The sequence below is a fragment of the Calliphora vicina genome, chromosome 3 (genome assembly GCF_958450345.1).
Source record: "Calliphora vicina chromosome 3, idCalVici1.1, whole genome shotgun sequence".
Classification (NCBI taxonomy): Eukaryota; Metazoa; Arthropoda; class Insecta; order Diptera; family Calliphoridae; genus Calliphora; species Calliphora vicina.
In genome coordinates, this window is record NC_088782.1 from 128,287,172 (window position 1) to 128,305,956 (window position 18,785).

Sequence of the window (18,785 nt, forward strand, 5' to 3'; positions counted from 1 at the left end):
ATTTGTTGGAAATTTTGGGAAATATGTTAACCTAATTTTACGGATATAATTAATTTTCATTTAAATTTTATTTGTAAGAAAAATTTTAATCGAATAATTTTTCAAAAGTGTTAAATTAAAGCTTGAAGGGTGTAGTTTTGAAAACTAGTAAAACTTTTAAAACTGTAAAATAACTCAAAATTAAAAAAAATATATATTTCAATTAATTTTTTTTAAATTCCTGAGACGAATCTTATTTTTTATTCCCTCTCGAGGTTTATTTTAAAAATTCGCGAACATTTTAAATAATATTTATTTTTTAGCATAAGCTCCTTTTTATAAAAATTTGTCAGTGCAACAAAATATCCCCACAAAAACAACTTAAGTGAGAATGATGTTTAGATCTGGTTTTTGGTTGATACTGTTCTGAAACATTATTACACTACCCTGTATATAAAGTTACAGCCCAGTATACAAGCAAGTTCTGCATAGATCCAAATTTCTTAGTTAAAGGTCCTTTTGTACCTCCACTGAATATTTGGGAAAAACTAAGTAAGGTTAGTTTTGAATAGTTTGAAATTTGTTTTTCTCTCTATTTGGGAACTTGCATTTAACATCGAAGGAATATTAAATCTGCCATATTTCTCAATTATATGTCAAGCCTGATAAATGTGTTTTATTATTTACAGAAGAGATTATTACCAAAAATGTGAGTTACCCTTTTTATGCATGCACTCCTTAGTAATGCAAAATATTTTTATTTATTTAAGGCAAATAATACTTCTTAGAAATCACTTATAAATGATTACAAAATTGCCTAAATATTATGATTTATTGGAAACACATAACATAAACTATGAAGATTCTAATATAAACCTTACTTTTCGCAGTCCTTCACATCCCTTTTTATTATGCTGCATACCTTACAACAGCAAAAAAAAAACAGGACATTAATTTCATTACACTTAAGTTATGAGTTTAATTTCCGTCTTTACCTCTCCGTTATAAATAATAGATTTTCCCTTTTTTTCTGTCGGCCATATTAATGTCATAATAATTTAGCATGAAAACATATATATTTTGCAGTAAGAAAAACTAACCATTACCACACAAGGTAAATAAATAAAATGAATATTTGTGAAACATACACAAAAACTTAATATGAAAAATGTTGACAATATAATATTAATTTAGTAGAAATACATAAATTACTTTTAAACACACAAATATGTTTGCTTAAAAATACTGTGTGGACACTTGTATTGTGTTAAAGACATATATTTTTTTTATTTCTTAATAAATTTAGTTGTTAAAACCTTAAATAGTTAACAAAAACGGAAAATCAATTGGTTGTTGTTTATTGCTTTCAAATTGTAAATTGAAATTGTTGCTGTTTATTTATTTTAAGAAATTTAATTTCAAATGACAAAATTTAATAAAAAACCCATAAATCTTGTTAAAGCTGGTTATTTGTAAATTGTTGTTAACTATTGTCATTGTCAATAGATATTATCTATAAAAAAAAAGAATAAAAAATTACCCCGCCAGAAGATTTATTAACCATATTATTAATAAATTCCTTATTGACAACAAAGCTTTAATGTTTGTTTACATTTATAATGTTCGTTTGTGAACGCCAAAGTTACAGCACAAATTAACAATGATAATGATAACTAAACACAGCTGAGAGAGCTGTCATCAGACAGTCATAGTCTACACACTGGTTTTACACAATTGTATTGTATATTGTTTATTTTAGGTCTTAATAATTTAAAATTCACAAAATATGTAAATCACTGCTAGAGAGACAGTAAGTCAGTCACCCTTTTTGAAAACACTTGTTAAAGTATAACAACTACAAGTTACTTTAACAAACAAAATGTAGTGGTTTTTTATTACAAATCGTGCCACCAATATAACAAAAAAAAACACCCTCTCTTAGAAACAAAAAAGAAAGAAAATCTTATTAAAAACTGTGATAATAGCAAATGTAAACAATAGACTAATATTAAACATAATAATGCAAATAATTTGAATACTCTCCAGCAACAACCCCTAGAGTTGTAACAGATAATTTAACGCCATATAAAAATTGTAATAAAAATACCAAATGGGAGGAGTAGGGTGGTGGTTTTGTGTAGTGGACACCTGCTAATGTCAAAATTGTTTAACAGATAAATTACAACGCTAAGTTATAAATTTTGTAAACTTGTCACCAGTGTCATAAGAATAAACACAAACAAATAATACTAGATTTATTATTAGATTTAAACAGAGGCTGCTGCATTGATTTGCATTTGCTTCAACAGTAATAATTACAAGCTGAATAACTGTCATATTATATTGAGTAGATAGATGTATTGCCAACCTTCTTTCTCATTTGCATATTCAATTGTCACTTTAACAAGATGTTATTTTGACAAAGTGTAGATTTCATTATTAAAAACTAGCATGGCAGCAAAATATTTCATTAATAAAAACGGAAGTAACTATTGTTTTATTAAAACATATTATTGTTGGGTGTATGACTTAAAAATGCGGGATTTACAATAGATGACGATGTTTTTTTTCAATAAGAATTGGAGGCAGAAGATTGTTGCAAAACTCAACAAGAGCATGCAACATCATTGGGAGCTACTCAAGCAGCAATTCTAAAACGATGTTTGCTTCAAAAATGGATCCATTATGATTACCCGAAGCGTAAGAGATCGTATGTTAAGCCCGAACAACTAGCCGAATCGACACCAAGGCCAAATATTCATGGCGCTAAGGTAATGCTCTGTATTTGGTGGGACCAAAAGGGTCCTAACTATTTTGAGCTGCTGAAATCTGGCCAAACCATAACAGGGAAACTGTACCGAACGCAACTGATTCGTTTAAAGCTAGAATTGGCCGAAAAATACACAGACATGAAACCGTAATATTACATCGTGACAACGAAAGGCCACATGTTGCAATATCTGTTACAAACTATTTAGAATGAAATGGTTGGGAAGTTTTGCTTCTCCCGCCTTATAGTCCAGACCTTGCCCCGTCTTACTACTATTTGTTTCGATCGATGCAGAACGCTCTCTCTGGGATACACTTTAGAACAGAGAATCCGATATTGGCTTCATTCGTTCATGACCTCAAAAGATAAGCAGTTCTTTTGGCTCAGAATCCATATGTGGCCAGAAAGATGGAAAAAGTTCATAGGTATCAATAGGCCAATACTTTGAATAAATTTATATTGTTCAAAATAAAAGCTAAAAATTTGAAAAAACCCAGCATTATTAAGTCACACACCCAATAATTTAAACGATATTTGAACAATTTAAACAAAGTTTAACTAACTGAAACTTATAAAACTAAGTTTAACCATTTTACAACTTTTACATTGAACAATTTAAATTAAGTTTGAACAATTTAAACTACGTTTAACAAAGTTAAACATAAGTTTAACCAATCTATACCCAAGATTAAGCAAGATTAGCAATTTAAACCCTATTTTAAACAATTTAAAACTTAGTTTAAACAATTTAAACCTCAGTTTAAACAATTAAAAATCTAGTTTAAACTTAGTTTAAAAGTTTAGACCTAATTTAATCCTAGGATTAACCATTTTAAACTACGTTTATTCCAAATTTAACCAATTTAGTCCAATTTTCACAATCTCCTGATTAAACCCAGTTTAAATCTAGTTTAAACCCAGTTTAAACCAAATTTTACCAGTTTAAAACTAATTTAATCCTAGGATTAACCATTATAAACTACGTTTATTCCAAACCCAGTTTAAACCTAGTTTAAACCAAATTTAACCAATTTATTCCCATTTTCTCAATCTCCTAGTTTAAACGCAGTTTCAACCTAGTTTAAACCCAGTTTAAACCTCGTTTAAACCCAGTTTAAACCCAGTTTAAACCTCGTTTATACCTCGTTTAAACCCAGTTTAAACCTCGTTTAAACCCAGTTTAAACCAAATTTTACCAGTTTAAAACTAATTTAATCCTAAAATTAACCATTATAAACTACGTTTATTCCAAACCCAATTTAAACCCAGTTTAAACCAAGATTAAACCTAGTTTAAACCTAGTTTAAACCTCGTTTAAACCCAGTTTAAACCTCGTTTAAACCTCGTTTAAACTAAGTTTAAACCAAGTTTAAACCTAGTTTAAACCAAGTTTAAACCTAGTTTAAACCAAGTTTAAACCTAGTTTAAACCAAGTTTAAACCTAGTTTAAACCAAGTTTAAACCTAGTTTAAACCAAGTTTAAACCTAGTTTAAACCAAGTTTAAACCTAGTTTAAACCAAGTTTAAACCTAGTTTAAACCAAGTTTAACCCCAGTTTAACCCCAGTTTAAACCAAGTTTAACCCCAGTTTAAACCAATTTTAAACCAATTTTAAACCCAGCTAAACCTATTTTAAACTGCGTTTATTACAAATTTAATCTATTTAGCCCCATTTTCTCAATCTGTAGTTATTTTTTATCGTGACGATATACTCATAGTTCTCATACAAAAATTATATTAATTGGAAGATTATCGTTATGAAAAACAATAACCTGAGATTGAGAAATTGGGGCTTAAACTATTATAAAATTAAGTTCAACCAATTTAATCAGCAATGAAATACGATAAATAATACGATTTTATTTGATTGTCAGAGTTTAAAACAAGATTAAACTTTATTATACAAAAAGTAAGAGTTAAACCATGTAATTTAAATAAGGAAATTTCCTCCAAAAACAAAGTGGAATGACTAAACATTCCACCAAGTGGTTACCCACTTTCATACTCTTACTCTTTGTAAATTTTCTAATGTATCCAACTTATAGGTTACATGATTTTACAAGTAATTATAGAGTTTTATTAGGCAAAAAAAATGTATTCCAAACACATGAAACCACTGCCACCAAGTGTGTGGCCCGACAATAACAACAACTATGCAAAAGTTAAACTTGTGATAAACTCCATTTGTTATGTGGTTTTAACATTTTTGCAATATCACACCAACAGTCATCCAGCATGGAGTTTGGGTTTGTTTTTATCAATGATATATGCTCATTAGCAGCTTAAACAAAACACAACAGGAACCTTTTGTTTTGCTGTTGACATAATAGAGCCCCCAGCATCTCCATAAATCCCACTCTCTTTTGCGCTCTGCTGTTGAAAAAATAACATAAATTATTTCTAGCACCAGTATATGTTTACAGTTGAGTATGGCAACCAAACTGTGTGAGTAATTGATGTCTATGTTACAGTTTTATTTGAAAGGGTCTCTTTTGGTGCTCCCCCTTTTTTCACCAGCTCTTCTTCTTTTTTTGTTATGTTTTGCTGCTTGTGTTGTTAACATTTGTGTGTGATAAGTGTTAATTTAATGTCAACGATTTAACACTTGAAATAATGCGGGGATTTTCAAAAATAGAACTCAATTTTCGTATAAATATTAATTTTGTAACAAAAATTTTATAATATGAAAATTAGAATTTTTTCAACAGAAAATTTTATACGATTTATGCAAATTTTCCACTTAAAAGACTTTTTCTATAAACTGTTAACGAAAATCTATATAAAACATTAACAATTATTGTTCAAGCATGAACAATATATGACATTGGAAGAAATACAAAAAGCAATCATTGTTAAAACCTCCCACTCCTAATATGACAACACATATCATTTAAGTGTAAATGATATGTTTAAAAAAGAAGTATTTTTGTCACAGCCACTGGAAATTACATTTCAAAACCCAAAAGCACCAGTTTAACTGGGTTTTTAACAACCACCCTTCTTTTATTTTAAAAGACTATTGGCAAAATTGTGCAAAATATAAGGAAATAGAAAACTTTCACCCACTTTCACATCGATAAAAACCCAGTGATGTGTTTACATTGATGATAATCGTTTAGTGATATTTTTGTAGCTATTGTTGTTGTTGTTGTAATAATGACAATTTTTTTAAATCCCTTTAATACTTTTCGAATCGTTGTCGTATCATAAATAATGATAGTACATGTGTGCTGAATTGGTTGATTTTTGTTTAAAAGAAAATTTTGTAAAATGTCATGAGAAAACAAAATATTACATATGCAAAATGTGCCAAAGTTGTAAATTTTATTTTAAAAGTCTTTAACAACAAGAAGTTTATAACATGAACTCATTTAAACAACCACAATTTAAAGAAATAAAAAAGTTTTTTTTTATCACATTACACTTGGAGAAAAAACAGGATAATCAGCCATGAGAAAAACAAAAAAAAACTTCTACAATGTTGAACAAAAGTTTTCCAATTTAGGTCAATCGTAATCCCATACAACTGACCCTTAACCCTTTTCAATAACTATTGCAAGAAAAGCCTGTCCATACATGACGCAGGATTATAAGGATATAACATACAACAACTGACCAAATATGATTATTATTTACTCAATATTCCAAATTACCTAAAGATTATGCTGTCAATTTTGTTACTTTTTAATAATATTGTAAAAAAAACTCATGTTTTCCTTTCCCTTGCAGTTACCTGACGCCAAAGATCTCCACAATATGTCACTAGTCGGCAGTTATGGTTCACATTTGCTGCACAGCTTCCATCCACATCTCCTGCAAACCCTAAATCATCATGGCATGCTGGCCAATGGCACAGCAGCGGCCGCCAGTTATTTTGCCAGCGAAAGAGCCGCCTTAGGCAAGCCGTCGGTGTTATCGAACTTTCAATTGCCCTCGGCGTTTTCCCCACCAAAATATATAGGCATTTCATTGGATCAGGTAAATTTATAACCTTTATACTTTAAATAAAAATATGTATCTTTTATTCTCTATTTGTTACCCTTTCCAGAATCTTTTCAATGGCAATGATTCATTTCGCACTGATTCCGCCAGCCCCACTTGCACATCACATGAGTCTTTGGAAGGCTCAAATGATTATGATGGTGAAAAGGGTGAAAGTCCGCGTAGTAATGCATCCGATCCCAGAGATTTAAGGCGTAAGTTAAATGTTAAAAAAATTTAATTTTTTTTTTGCACAAAAAGGGGTGGTTGTGCCAAAATCATCAGAAATTTGCATGTTGCCAAATATTTACTGATAAATTTTAAATGAAAAGGTTTTTTTTTTGCTTATAAAAGATAAAAATCTTTGACGATATGTTTATTTTGTTACAAATTTAATTTTTTCCTTTTACTTTTTTTTTTTGCTTAATTTTAACGCTTGACTTGTTAGTTTGACAGTCAACCACTTGTGTCAGGACATCAAGTGGATTTCTTTTTTCAATGGGAACTTTTTTTTATTGGATTTGCTGTTTTTTTCTCACAACTTTAAGAGGATTTTTTCCATTTAAATTGAAATAAATTATTCAATACGCAAATTTTCTAAGAATATAAACTCTTAAATCTAACGAGGCTTATGAAAAATTAAATAAAACTTTCAATATTGCAAAAATAACTTCCATTTGATTAGAAATTGTAAAATAAGTAATTTAGTTATAAGATTTAGATCAAATCTTATTGATACAGAACTAGAACATAACTAGAACAGAACTAGAACAGAACTAGAACAGAACTAGAACAGAACTAGAACAGAACTAGAACAGAACTAGAACAGAACTAGAACAGAACTAGAACAGAACTAGAACAGAACTAGAACAGAACTAGAACAGAACTAGAACAGAACTAGAACAGAACTAGAACAGAACTAGAACAGAACTAGAACAGAACTAGAACAGAACTAGAACAGAACTAGAACAGAACTAGAACAGAACTAGAACAGAACTAGAACAGAACTAGAACAGAACTAGAACAGAACTAGAACAGAACTAGAACAGAACTAGAACAGAACTAGAACAGAACTAGAACAGAACTAGAACAGAACTAGAACAGAACTAGAACAGAACTAGAACAGAACTAGAACAGAACTAGAACAGAACTAGAACAGAACTAGAACAGAACTAGAACAGAACTAGAACAGAACTAGAACAGAACTAGAACAGAACTAGAACAGAACTAGAACAGAACTAGAACAGAACTAGAACAGAACTAGAACAGAACTAGAACAGAACTAGAACAGAACTAGAACAGAACTAGAACAGAACTAGAACAGAACTAGAACAGAACTAGAACAGAACTAGAACAGAACTAGAACAGAACTAGAACAGAACTAGAACAGAACTAGAACAGAACTAGAACAGAACTAGAACAGAACTAGAACAGAACTAGAACAGAACTAGAACAGAACTAGAACAGAACTAGAACAGAACTAGAACAGAACTAGAACAGAACTAGAACAGAACTAGAACAGAACTAGAACAGAACTAGAACAGAACTAGAACAGAACTAGAACAGAACTAGAACAGAACTAGAACAGAACTAGAACAGAACTAGAACAGAACTAGAACAGAACTAGAACAGAACTAGAACAGAACTAGAACAGAACTAGAACAGAACTAGAACAGAACTAGAACAGAACTAGAACAGAACTAGAACAGAACTAGAACAGAACTAGAACAGAACTAGAACAGAACTAGAACAGAACTAGAATAGAACTAGAACAGAACTAGAACAGAACTAGAACAGAACTAGAACAGAACTAGAACAGAACTAGAACAGAACTAGAACAGAACTAGAACAGAACTAGAACAGAACTAGAACAGAACTAGAACAGAACTAGAACAGAACTAGAACAGAACTAGAACAGAACTAGAACAGAACTAGAACAGAACTAGAACAGAACTAGAACAGAACTAGAACAGAACTAGAACAGAACTAGAACAGAACTAGAACAGAACTAGAACAGAACTAGAACAGAACTAGAACAGAACTAGAACAGAACTAGAACAGAACTAGAACAGAACTAGAACAGAACTAGAACAGAACTAGAACAGAACAGAACTAGAACAGAACTAGAACAGAACTAGAACAGAACTAGAACAGAACTAGAACAGAACTAGAACAGAACTAGAACAGAACTAGAACAGAACTAGAACAGAACTAGAACAGAACTAGAACAGAACTAGAACAGAACTAGAACAGAACTAGAACAGAACTAGAACAGAACTAGAACAGAACTAGAACAGAACTAGAACAGAACTAGAACAGAACTAGAACAGAACTAGAACAGAACTAGAACAGAACTAGAACAGAACTAGAACAGAACTAGAACAGAACTAGAACAGAACTAGAACAGAACTAGAACAGAACTAGAACAGAACTAGAACTTTATAAAATACGCCTAAATAACACGACAATCCTTCAGTAAAATAGTTTTTCGAATACTTCAGTAGCAATTTTAACTAAAACTCAATTAAGACAATTAATTTAATAATTTAATTGTCTCAATTTGCTTAAACCTTTAATTGAAATACCGTAAAATCACTTAAAACGAATTTATGTCACACAATTAAAAAAAAAAACAGCATAAAATTCTCATTTTAACATAATGATAAATTCATTTATAATTAGCTTAGGCCAAACATTAAAAGAAGAAGAACATGAGTAAAACCATTTGGCAACACTTGTGTTTAAATTATTTACCGTAATTAATATTGAAAACTTGTGAAAGAATCGCTAACAAACAAAAACAAAACAAAAGGGAGAGTAGAACTAAAAGAAAGAGTATTTGTGTTATTGTTTGAATTGTTTTTGTAAATAAATCTTATGAATTATGATTTGTATTTTCAATGAAACTATAACAATTACTAAATTCTAAAGCTGCAAACATATGGCTAATAGGAAAAGAACAATAAATGAATGAATGAATGGGTTTTTTGGGAAAACAACACACGTACGTTCCGTTCCTGCTTTCATATATAGAAAATATAAACATCAAAAGCAATAAACAAAAAATGTTGCCAATGTTACACAAATAAACAAAACCACCAAAGAGTGGTTGTTTGTTGCATGCCACACACATACTAAACGCCAAAAGTCAAAAAGTCTTTGACGCCAGCCAAACAATACATGAAATTGTTTTGTGAACGACGACAACAAACATCAACCCTTTAATAGTGGGAAAGTATGTGAAAAGCCAAAAGCAGCATATGCTAAGAGGAGGATGAGCATTTGTCTACGGATGGATGTTCGTTTAAACACACGTCGTCGTCGTTGTGTTGTTTTAGTTAGATGGAAATGTGTTTATGGAGTGGGGGGAGGGGGGATATATTTTTGTGATAAAGTGTTTTAAATGTCGCGTGCTAAGCTTGTTGTATTTAATGATTTTATGAAATTTTCAAAGGATTTGCCATATTAAGTGAGGAAACAAATAAATTTGGATGTAAAAAAAGGCTTAACATGCAACATGTTGCAAGTACGTGCATTCTTAGATAATATAACACAAAAAGTAACAAAAGCTTATTGTAAAGAATTTTCAATAAAAATACACTTAATTACGCTTATTAGTAATTGTTTACATAAGAGAAGTGGTTAAAAAACTGTTGAGATTTTAAAACAAAAAGCTTTTAAAAAAACAAGCTAATTTAAATTATGAAGAGCAAAAGGATCAAAGCACCCTAGCCGACGGGTTTTTATTTTTTATAGAAATGTTAATACATTTTTTGCACTCAATAATGAAAATTATGTATTTTAAAATAAATTTTAAACATCATTATTCCCAAAATTTTTTAAAATGTCTTAAAATATTTAGAAAATAGTTAAGATTTTATAATTTTACTTTTTTGTGCTAAAAAAAGGCCACATTTTAGTTTTGTTGTATTTTAAACATAAACCAAACCATTTAACAACTCTGTTTTACTCCCACTTAATCTCGCTTTCTCCTTCTCCCTCTCTCAACAATCAGAGATGGAAAATACAATAAAATGTTTCTTAAATATCAAAATAATATTAAAATAGTAGTTTTTTAAACGTCAGGATACTAAAATTGAAAATTTTAATTATTTCCATATTAAAGTCGTAGTTTTGTGTTGAAGTCTTCTTCAAAAAAAACTGGTAACTCAGATTTTTTATAGAAAATTCTGTTATATTGAAGACTTGCTATAGAAAATAGTGTTATAATGAAGATTTGCCATAGAAAAAACTGTTATACTGAATATAAAAAACTATTAGCCTGTTTCACAATATCGAATGAAAGATTTCGATCGCATTCTAATTGAAAGAAATCTGATTCGTCCACATAAATATGAAGTAAGAGAAAGCAAAATCAGTTTTGTTTTTGCCTAAAATGCGAACGAAATCATTCATTCGATATTGTGAAACAAGCTTTATTTTACACAATATTCTCTATAGAAAATAATTTTGCTATAGCAGAAAATGATTCTGAATCCAAAGGAATTTGTAAATTTGTCCTGTTACATAAAATACTGAAAATATTATGAAATTAACAAATTAGTCGTAGGAATATGGGCATTTCCAAGGCCGCGAACGCGACATTAGTGTACTATAAATTGAATTGAATAAAAATGATTAAATCTCAACAATTTGTTTTATTGATATTTATCGATACCATATTTGTAGGACTTTGTTTTGCACCAAATATAGGTTTTGCCAATTAGCAATAAACTATGGTGTCCCGAAGGAGACAACAAATTGAGCATGGTTTCGGCTGCCTCTTGCAAAATACAAAAATCAGCGAATTGGAACATAATTTAAAAATAATTTTTTGTATATTAGAATGGAATAATGTAGTTATCAATTAAGTTGTGTTGTTGATATGTTTGCTTTGGTTTTTGATTTACAAATTTTAGCATGATTTGTCACGCGACATATTTCGCCATCATGTTTGTAATGCCGATTAGTCAAGTAAATTCTATTCGAAATTTCGTAAACTACAAAATGATTTTATATTTTGGACTAATTTTATAATAATATTGGGTGTATGACTTAAAAGTGCGGGATTTACAATAGATGGCGTATCTTTTGAATGTGGTTTTTGTATTTAATCATTTATATGTAATTTTGATTGTTGTTAAACTGAACAAGAGCTTGCAAAATCATTGGAAGCTATTCAAGCAGCAATTCCAAAAGATTTGCGAGCAGCAGGATTCATCCAAAAGCAGGGAATAATTATTTGCGATGGAAAAATGGATCCATTACAATAACCCGAAGCGTAAGTGATCGTATGTGAAGCCCGGCCAACAGAAGCCAAATGTCCATGGCGCTAAGGTAGTTTTAAAATTATGATTTTTCTATCATACGATCACGAACGCGACCCATTTTCAAAATCAAAATAAAATGTTTAGTGCGAATATTATATAGAGAAACTTATTTTTTTTTTCATTAGTCTATTAAAATGTTTAGTCATTTTATTAGAACAATCTCGGAGTGCTAATAACAAACAATAATTTAGGCACCGGAACGCGACATTGGAACATGAACAAAATCAAATTAAAAATTTACCGTTATTCGAGCCTATTTTCTTTTGTAATAATTTGTTGTTGATAGAAAGGTTCTGTCAGTCATGATATAAATATGTAAATAATAAATACTAATAGAGAAAATATATTTTCAGTTTTCAGTCCAATTTTCTTTTGATAACAACTAAGATTACCTAAAACTGCATTATATTATAAAAAATTAGAATTTTTTTTTAATATAATGTTGGAAAAAATCATTTGTTTATGAACATATATTTATTTCCCGTCACGGTTAATATTACTGTGCAAATGCCCTTATGAAATATTAAAATAAGTGCCACCATATCAACTATTCCATCCCTGATATAATAATAATTGCCACATGATTGATAAGTTTGTGGAATTTTTATATTAAAATTCATATTACACGGTTAAAGAGACACACACAACTTCAAACAACAACAAAATCAAATTTATTATTAGCAATTATGTTTTTAGGAAAATTATACACCAAAAAATTGAATTTCACATTAGTTTCTAGTATCCATTGCACGTTTAATAACTTCGCTCTATAAATACCCCCTCAAGGGAAATTTTGTTAGTGGGAGTTTTGTTTTGCTGATGTTTGTTTGTTTATACTATAAAACAGTGATGTTCAAAAATAAAAATGAAGATGTATTGGTGAGAGAGCTACCCAGCAAACATAATGTCAAACACTTAAAATAATAACAAAATGAAGAAAGTTTAGATTTAGAATTTTTGTCAAATAAAACCAATTTATCAAATGAATGTAATTTAAATTTTAAGGAAATGTAAAAATATGCATTGTAAGTCCGAAATTCTCTTAAATTTTTGACTTTGTTTTATTGTGTTCAATTGTAATTGAAACGCGTGTGTTTGCTATGCTTCAAACAAAAACAACCAACAACAATGCTTATTAAATTTCTGAAAAAAATTGCGATAGTCCGTCACATGTGGTTTCTTCGCATTCTCAGCGATGAATGAACAAACGTTTTTAAAAGAGCATAACAAATGTGTGTAAATTTTTCAAACAATTGTTGTATGGCGTGAACATTACTGGTTTATAGTAAATCAACCATGTGTAAATAAATTACCGTTATGAGGGAAAGAGAAATGTTAAAGAGTTGCCAAAATATATATATTTGCACAAACAAACATACAAACATACTGGAGTATAAAATAATATTGGTCACTCTTTTTGTTGTTTGTTTGTGTATTTTAGTTTGTTGTTGATTTTATTGGTTAACCAATATAATAGGCCTGTGTCTGGCAATGAAATTTTAGAGTTTAAAATGTGTTTTTTGTAGGATTGTTTATATTTACAATTAAAATGTATTTATTATTATGTGGAATATAGAAAATGGTAGATATTAAATTTAAAGTGGAAGCTGGTTAAAAGAGAAATAGTAAGAAAAATAAGTATTTTTGACAGAATTTTAATTAAACTAAAAAAAAAACAAATTTATTAAATGTCAAACAAGTATTTTTGTTTCCTTAACACAATTTTTTTTTTGTTTTTACCAAAATTCAACTGAAACGAATCTGGTTTAATCACATTTTGTTATATTTTTATAGCTTTAACCAAATTTTTACTAACTCAATTAAAATCAAACAATTTTTTTGTATCTTTTACAATATTTTTGCTAAGTCAACTAAAAAGAAACAGATTTAGTCATATTTGGTTAAACTGTTGTATAGTTTTAACAACATTTTTATTAAGTCAACTAAAACAAAACACAATTTGTTGTATTTTTTACAAAATTGTTACTGAGTTACACTGGTTTAGTCATATTTTGGTTACATCAACTAAATTTCTATTTGAAACTAAACTGCTTTAAACATATTTTGATTGTCTCTACGGAATTTCTGTTCGGAACCTTCGATTTGCCAATTTTAGCAGCTTTCACTGTTTTAATATTTGATATTTTTCTATAATGTTAAGGTCACGTTTATGACAAGTGTTTCCAAACGGTTTTTTTTGTATGAAATGTGGTGGTCATTTTAATTTTTTTTTCTTTTTTTTTGGAATTTTTCAAATGTAAATGTCAGTTGCCAATTATAATTTTAATTTGAACCTAACAAAAAAACATAAGCATACATGCTGTGATTTAAAATGGCAACATTACAATAAAACAAAATAAATATAAAATAATAGAAGCACAAAAAAAAACAAATTGTATTTAAATACCAAGTCCTTTAAAATCAAAGATTTTTATTAAAACAAAACAACAAACAAAAAAAAACCATAAATTATCACTTTGTGGAGTTTAAATGGGCATGTAAAATATGGTACGTGTTGAAAATATTTAGAAACCAATTAAAATTGTAATATTTATTCAGAATCAATAGCATCATGTTATTTTATTTATAGCGTACAAAATAAAAATCAAATAAAATTCCTGCATTAAATTTAAAACAAAATTTATGGCTTGTTACGCGCATTTAAAAACACACATAAAACTCTTTAAACAATTTAAGAGAATTTGAAAAATGTGGTGAAATGCCAAGGCATTTGAGTTTGATTCAAATTAAAAGGGGGAGGTTTCTTTACAACTACAATTCAGTTTAGCGTGGTAATTTATTTATTTTTGTAATTTTTTTAGATGCCCATAGAAATGAGAAACCCTCAACATCATGTGCCTCCTCTATGGCCGCTGTATCAGCAGCCGCCGCTGCTGCTGTAGCCTCTATAGCTTCCAGTCAAGCTGCCACTTCAGCTACCAACTCTCATTTGCATCATCATCCACATCCTCATCCCCATCATGCCCACCATTTATCTTCCATGGCCACACACCATCATCATCATCACCCCAATAGCAGTCTATTGGCTGCCGCCAATATGACCCATAATTTAGGTCTGGCTGCCCATGCTGGCCTGCGTCCACCGCCCGGTCATGTACCCGATATGTGTCCGGTGTGTGGCATTAAATTGTCGCCCGAAGAATGGAATTCACATTTTCTAACCGAATTGGATCGTTTGTATAAATTGAGTTCGGGCATGGAGAGATCGAATTTACAAGCTACCTATATGTTTGCCCCGCCCTGTCCCTCGCAAGAGAATGCCATAAGAACCAGCCATAATAGATGGGAGGTGAGTTAAAATCACAGATTTTTTTTTATTATTGTTAAACTAAATTTAATTCCATTTAATTCTCAGACCTTCCAACGCATACGCAACAATCGCCAAAATCGCCTGAGAATCAAGGTGCGCAAACGGAAATATGGCGACATGTATTTCATGGAGAATATGTTCTGCAATTCCTGTCCCATCTGTACGAAACGTAAATATGCCATAGAGACGGGTAAAATCCTACCGGAGGATGACATTAGCAAGGTCCCCGAAGAAATCGAAACTGTCGATGTGGAGTCATGCAATGATGAGGTGCCCGATTCGGGTTCCGAAATTCATCACCAACAGCAACAGCAGCATACACAAGTTCATCATGCTCATATGCCCGCCTTGAGTGGCAGCAGCAGCCATAGTAGCAGCCATAGCAGTTCAAATGGAGGGGGCGGCGGTGGCAGTGGTGGTAGTATGGGTGCCAATCTACATAATAGCAATAGTCAGCCGGGAAAATTGGATGGTATTTTGTATAGAACAGCGTGTGTTATGAATAAGGAGAGTTCGGGGGGTGTGATGACGACCGGCGAAGATGATATTAGCACAAATGTGGCCACAACAAGTACGAACAGTAATAGCAGTTCGGGCAGTACAACAAATTGGACTGAGGCTCATGCTTCGAGTAATGCAACACATGGACATATCTCGGGTAAGTTGGGGAAAGGAAGGGATCGAATCAAAAAGATTTTTTTTTTTCGAATTTCTCTAAAATCTATTGTTTTTATTTCGATTCCAATTACCTGAATTAAAAAGGCTTTAGACAATCAGCCCAATCATGAATATAAAATCAGCGGGACTTTTTCCATTTTTAGCTCTAAATTTGAATAGGAAAAATGGGAAAAGGGATTTTTTATTCATTATTGAGCTGAATGTTTTTGAACAAGTTTGAGGATTTGTAAACCTTCCAGCATTAGTAGAAAAGGTATAAGTTTGTCATTTAGTTTGTAAATTCGGCAGCTTTCATTTGCAACCCCATAAAGTATCGTCTGTTGCAATCAAATTTCCAAAGCCCCCAATTATTTAACATGCATGATTGATAAATCAATAGATACGCTATAGTTCTGGTTAGTTTGCTATTTAAATTCGGAAAAATCGACCTAAAAATGGCTGAGATATAAGCAAACAAAGACTACCTCGATGTTTGACCTATTTATTTTATCAATATCTGGATTACTAACTGATTTACATAGACAATATGGATATCTAATAACTGACATTCAAAAGACCTTTCCAAAGATGGAAATTCGGACCGACAATGGCTCAAAATCGGGAAAAATATTTTTTAACTAGATTTTTAAAACTTTTTTTTATAACATTTCACTTATTTTATTTACAGTTAAAAATGTTAGTGAATTATCCTCGACCACTCATCACTACTACAATGCAGATTCTTGCCATGAGGAGCGACAAGCTAAAGACATGTCCATGGAGACCTGTAACAATGACAGTGATGAGGATGTCATAGTAGATGATGATGATTCTATAAAGATTAATGCCTACAATAAAAAACGGAAATATGATGAAGGAACAGTAGGCAGTAGTAGGTAAGTAAAAGAATTTCCTAAAAAAAAAGAAACTTTATCAATTTATTTTTAATTTTGTTTCTTAGAATTTTAGAGAATCCCTCTCCCGTGGAGGAAAGACCCAGATCAGAGCCCCAAGTAACCAGCACCGAAAGCGGCATGGAACATGCTCACAATAATAACAACAACAACAATAATACTTCCAAATATAACGCTTTTGAGGATTTGAGAAACAAGTGTCATCAACAGCAGCAGCAACAGCAGCCCATGGATACTGATTCGCCGCCCGGACATGTGATAATGCCAGGATTAACGCAATTGGACTCAAAGGTGGGAAATAGTTCGGATATAAAACCGGACAAAGATGAAAACAAATGTTTCATTTGTAAGGTAAATTTTTAAGTTGCTTATGATTTCGTTTGCTCTTCTTTTCAACAGGCTTTTTTAATTACAATCTTTAAAATATATAATTTGTATTGCTCCTTCTAAAGCCCTCTAATTTACTTATAAATAATATAAACAATTTTCTTTTTATCTATCTTCAAGACAGGTATAAAGGATCTATCCTCCGAAAGTTTTTTGCGTGGTCGTAATTTCTATTTCCATCAAAGTTGTGCAAATGTCATGTCCAGTTATCGTTTGAACAAGGAATTGCCACATCAGTCGCAACAGTTAATGCAGCAACAAAACAAACACAACAATCAAGAATCTGAAATCACCTCAGAGCATAAACCCCAAATACAGCAGCCACAAATCGATACGGCCTCTCAAAATGAAAGTTAAATATTAAGAATTTATCAAAAAAAAAAAAAAAAATGTAAAAATATAAACAAAATTTTAACCTTAGAAAATATTAATTAAAGTAGATGTTTAGCAAAGAAATCAACTTTTAAAGACATTTACACTAAAATTCAAACTTAAAAAAAAATTATTAAAAAAATCTTGGAAAAATCTATATTAATTTTAACAAAACTAAAAAAAAATATTTAAAATTTAATTTTTAAGGTGTAAATGTCGCATTTAAGTAAAGAAAATGTAAATGTAATTGTAAATTTCTTTTTTTTTATTTTATATATAATTTTGTCTTTAAATATTTATATTAACCTAGTTAATAATCAAGTGAAATAAATTCCCTTGCTATTAAACCTGACTTTCATTTCATATAAATGTAGTATGTTTTTTTAAATACTTTCATGTAAAAAATATTTAAAATATTTGTTTTTTTTTTTATTTATCATTATTATCATTTTCATTATGTTAATGTTTTTTTTTTAGGTTTTTCCCCACTCTCTTTTTTAGATAAATTTTAATTTAAACTAAATTTATGCTAGACATGTAATTAATGCTAATAATTGTTATTTATAATTTAATTAAAAAAATCATTTTAAATTGATTAAAATAAAGAAATATTATTAAAACAAACAACAACAACAACAAAAAAAATACTAACAATAAATTTAACAAAGAAAACAATAGCTGTTTTATTTCAAGGCCATTGGCAACGCTGTTCTATAAGGTAAACAAACACGCATACAGATAGAGAGAGAGAGAAAGAAAGAAAGAGTGATGGAGTGAGGGTAAGAGAAAACACTATGTAAATCGATAACTAATGCGATTTTTTTGGTGATTTATTAAAATTTTAGCAAAATATTAATATTACACAATAAAATAATAGTTTTTAACCAAAAATGTGGGCATCTCATGTAAGTAAAAGTTGCAACATTGTATTTATCTCTTAACACTAAGTTTATTTAAATAAAAAGCTCAGTATTGCTTTTACTTATTGGGTGTATGACTTAAAACTGCGGGATTTTTTTTTTCAAATTTTAAGCTTTTATTTTGAAACATTTGTAAAATATAAA

General features: G+C 30.1%; 1 protein-coding gene across 5 annotated transcripts in view; it reads left to right on the forward strand.

The window, feature by feature from the left end:
- tey (teyrha-meyrha) overlaps nucleotides 1-17,707 on the forward strand; it is a 31,589-nt gene extending 13,882 nt beyond the window's left edge. For 2 of the 5 annotated variants that reach the window (XM_065505340.1, XM_065505343.1), the window contains exons 2-8: nucleotides 6,479-6,727; nucleotides 6,798-6,945; nucleotides 14,883-15,370; nucleotides 15,437-16,049; nucleotides 16,737-16,944; nucleotides 17,010-17,313; nucleotides 17,470-17,707. In XM_065505340.1, the coding sequence (XP_065361412.1) occupies nucleotides 6,479-6,727; nucleotides 6,798-6,945; nucleotides 14,883-15,370; nucleotides 15,437-16,049; nucleotides 16,737-16,944; nucleotides 17,010-17,313; nucleotides 17,470-17,706 (2,247 nt within the window). In that variant the 3' untranslated portion in view covers nucleotide 17,707. The remainder of the gene's footprint in view (nucleotides 1-6,478; nucleotides 6,728-6,797; nucleotides 6,946-14,882; nucleotides 15,371-15,436; nucleotides 16,050-16,736; nucleotides 16,945-17,009; nucleotides 17,314-17,469) is intronic. The other 3 variants (XM_065505342.1, XM_065505344.1, XM_065505345.1) reach the window with 3 other exon arrangements.
- The last annotated feature ends 1,078 nt before the right edge of the window (nucleotides 17,708-18,785 follow it).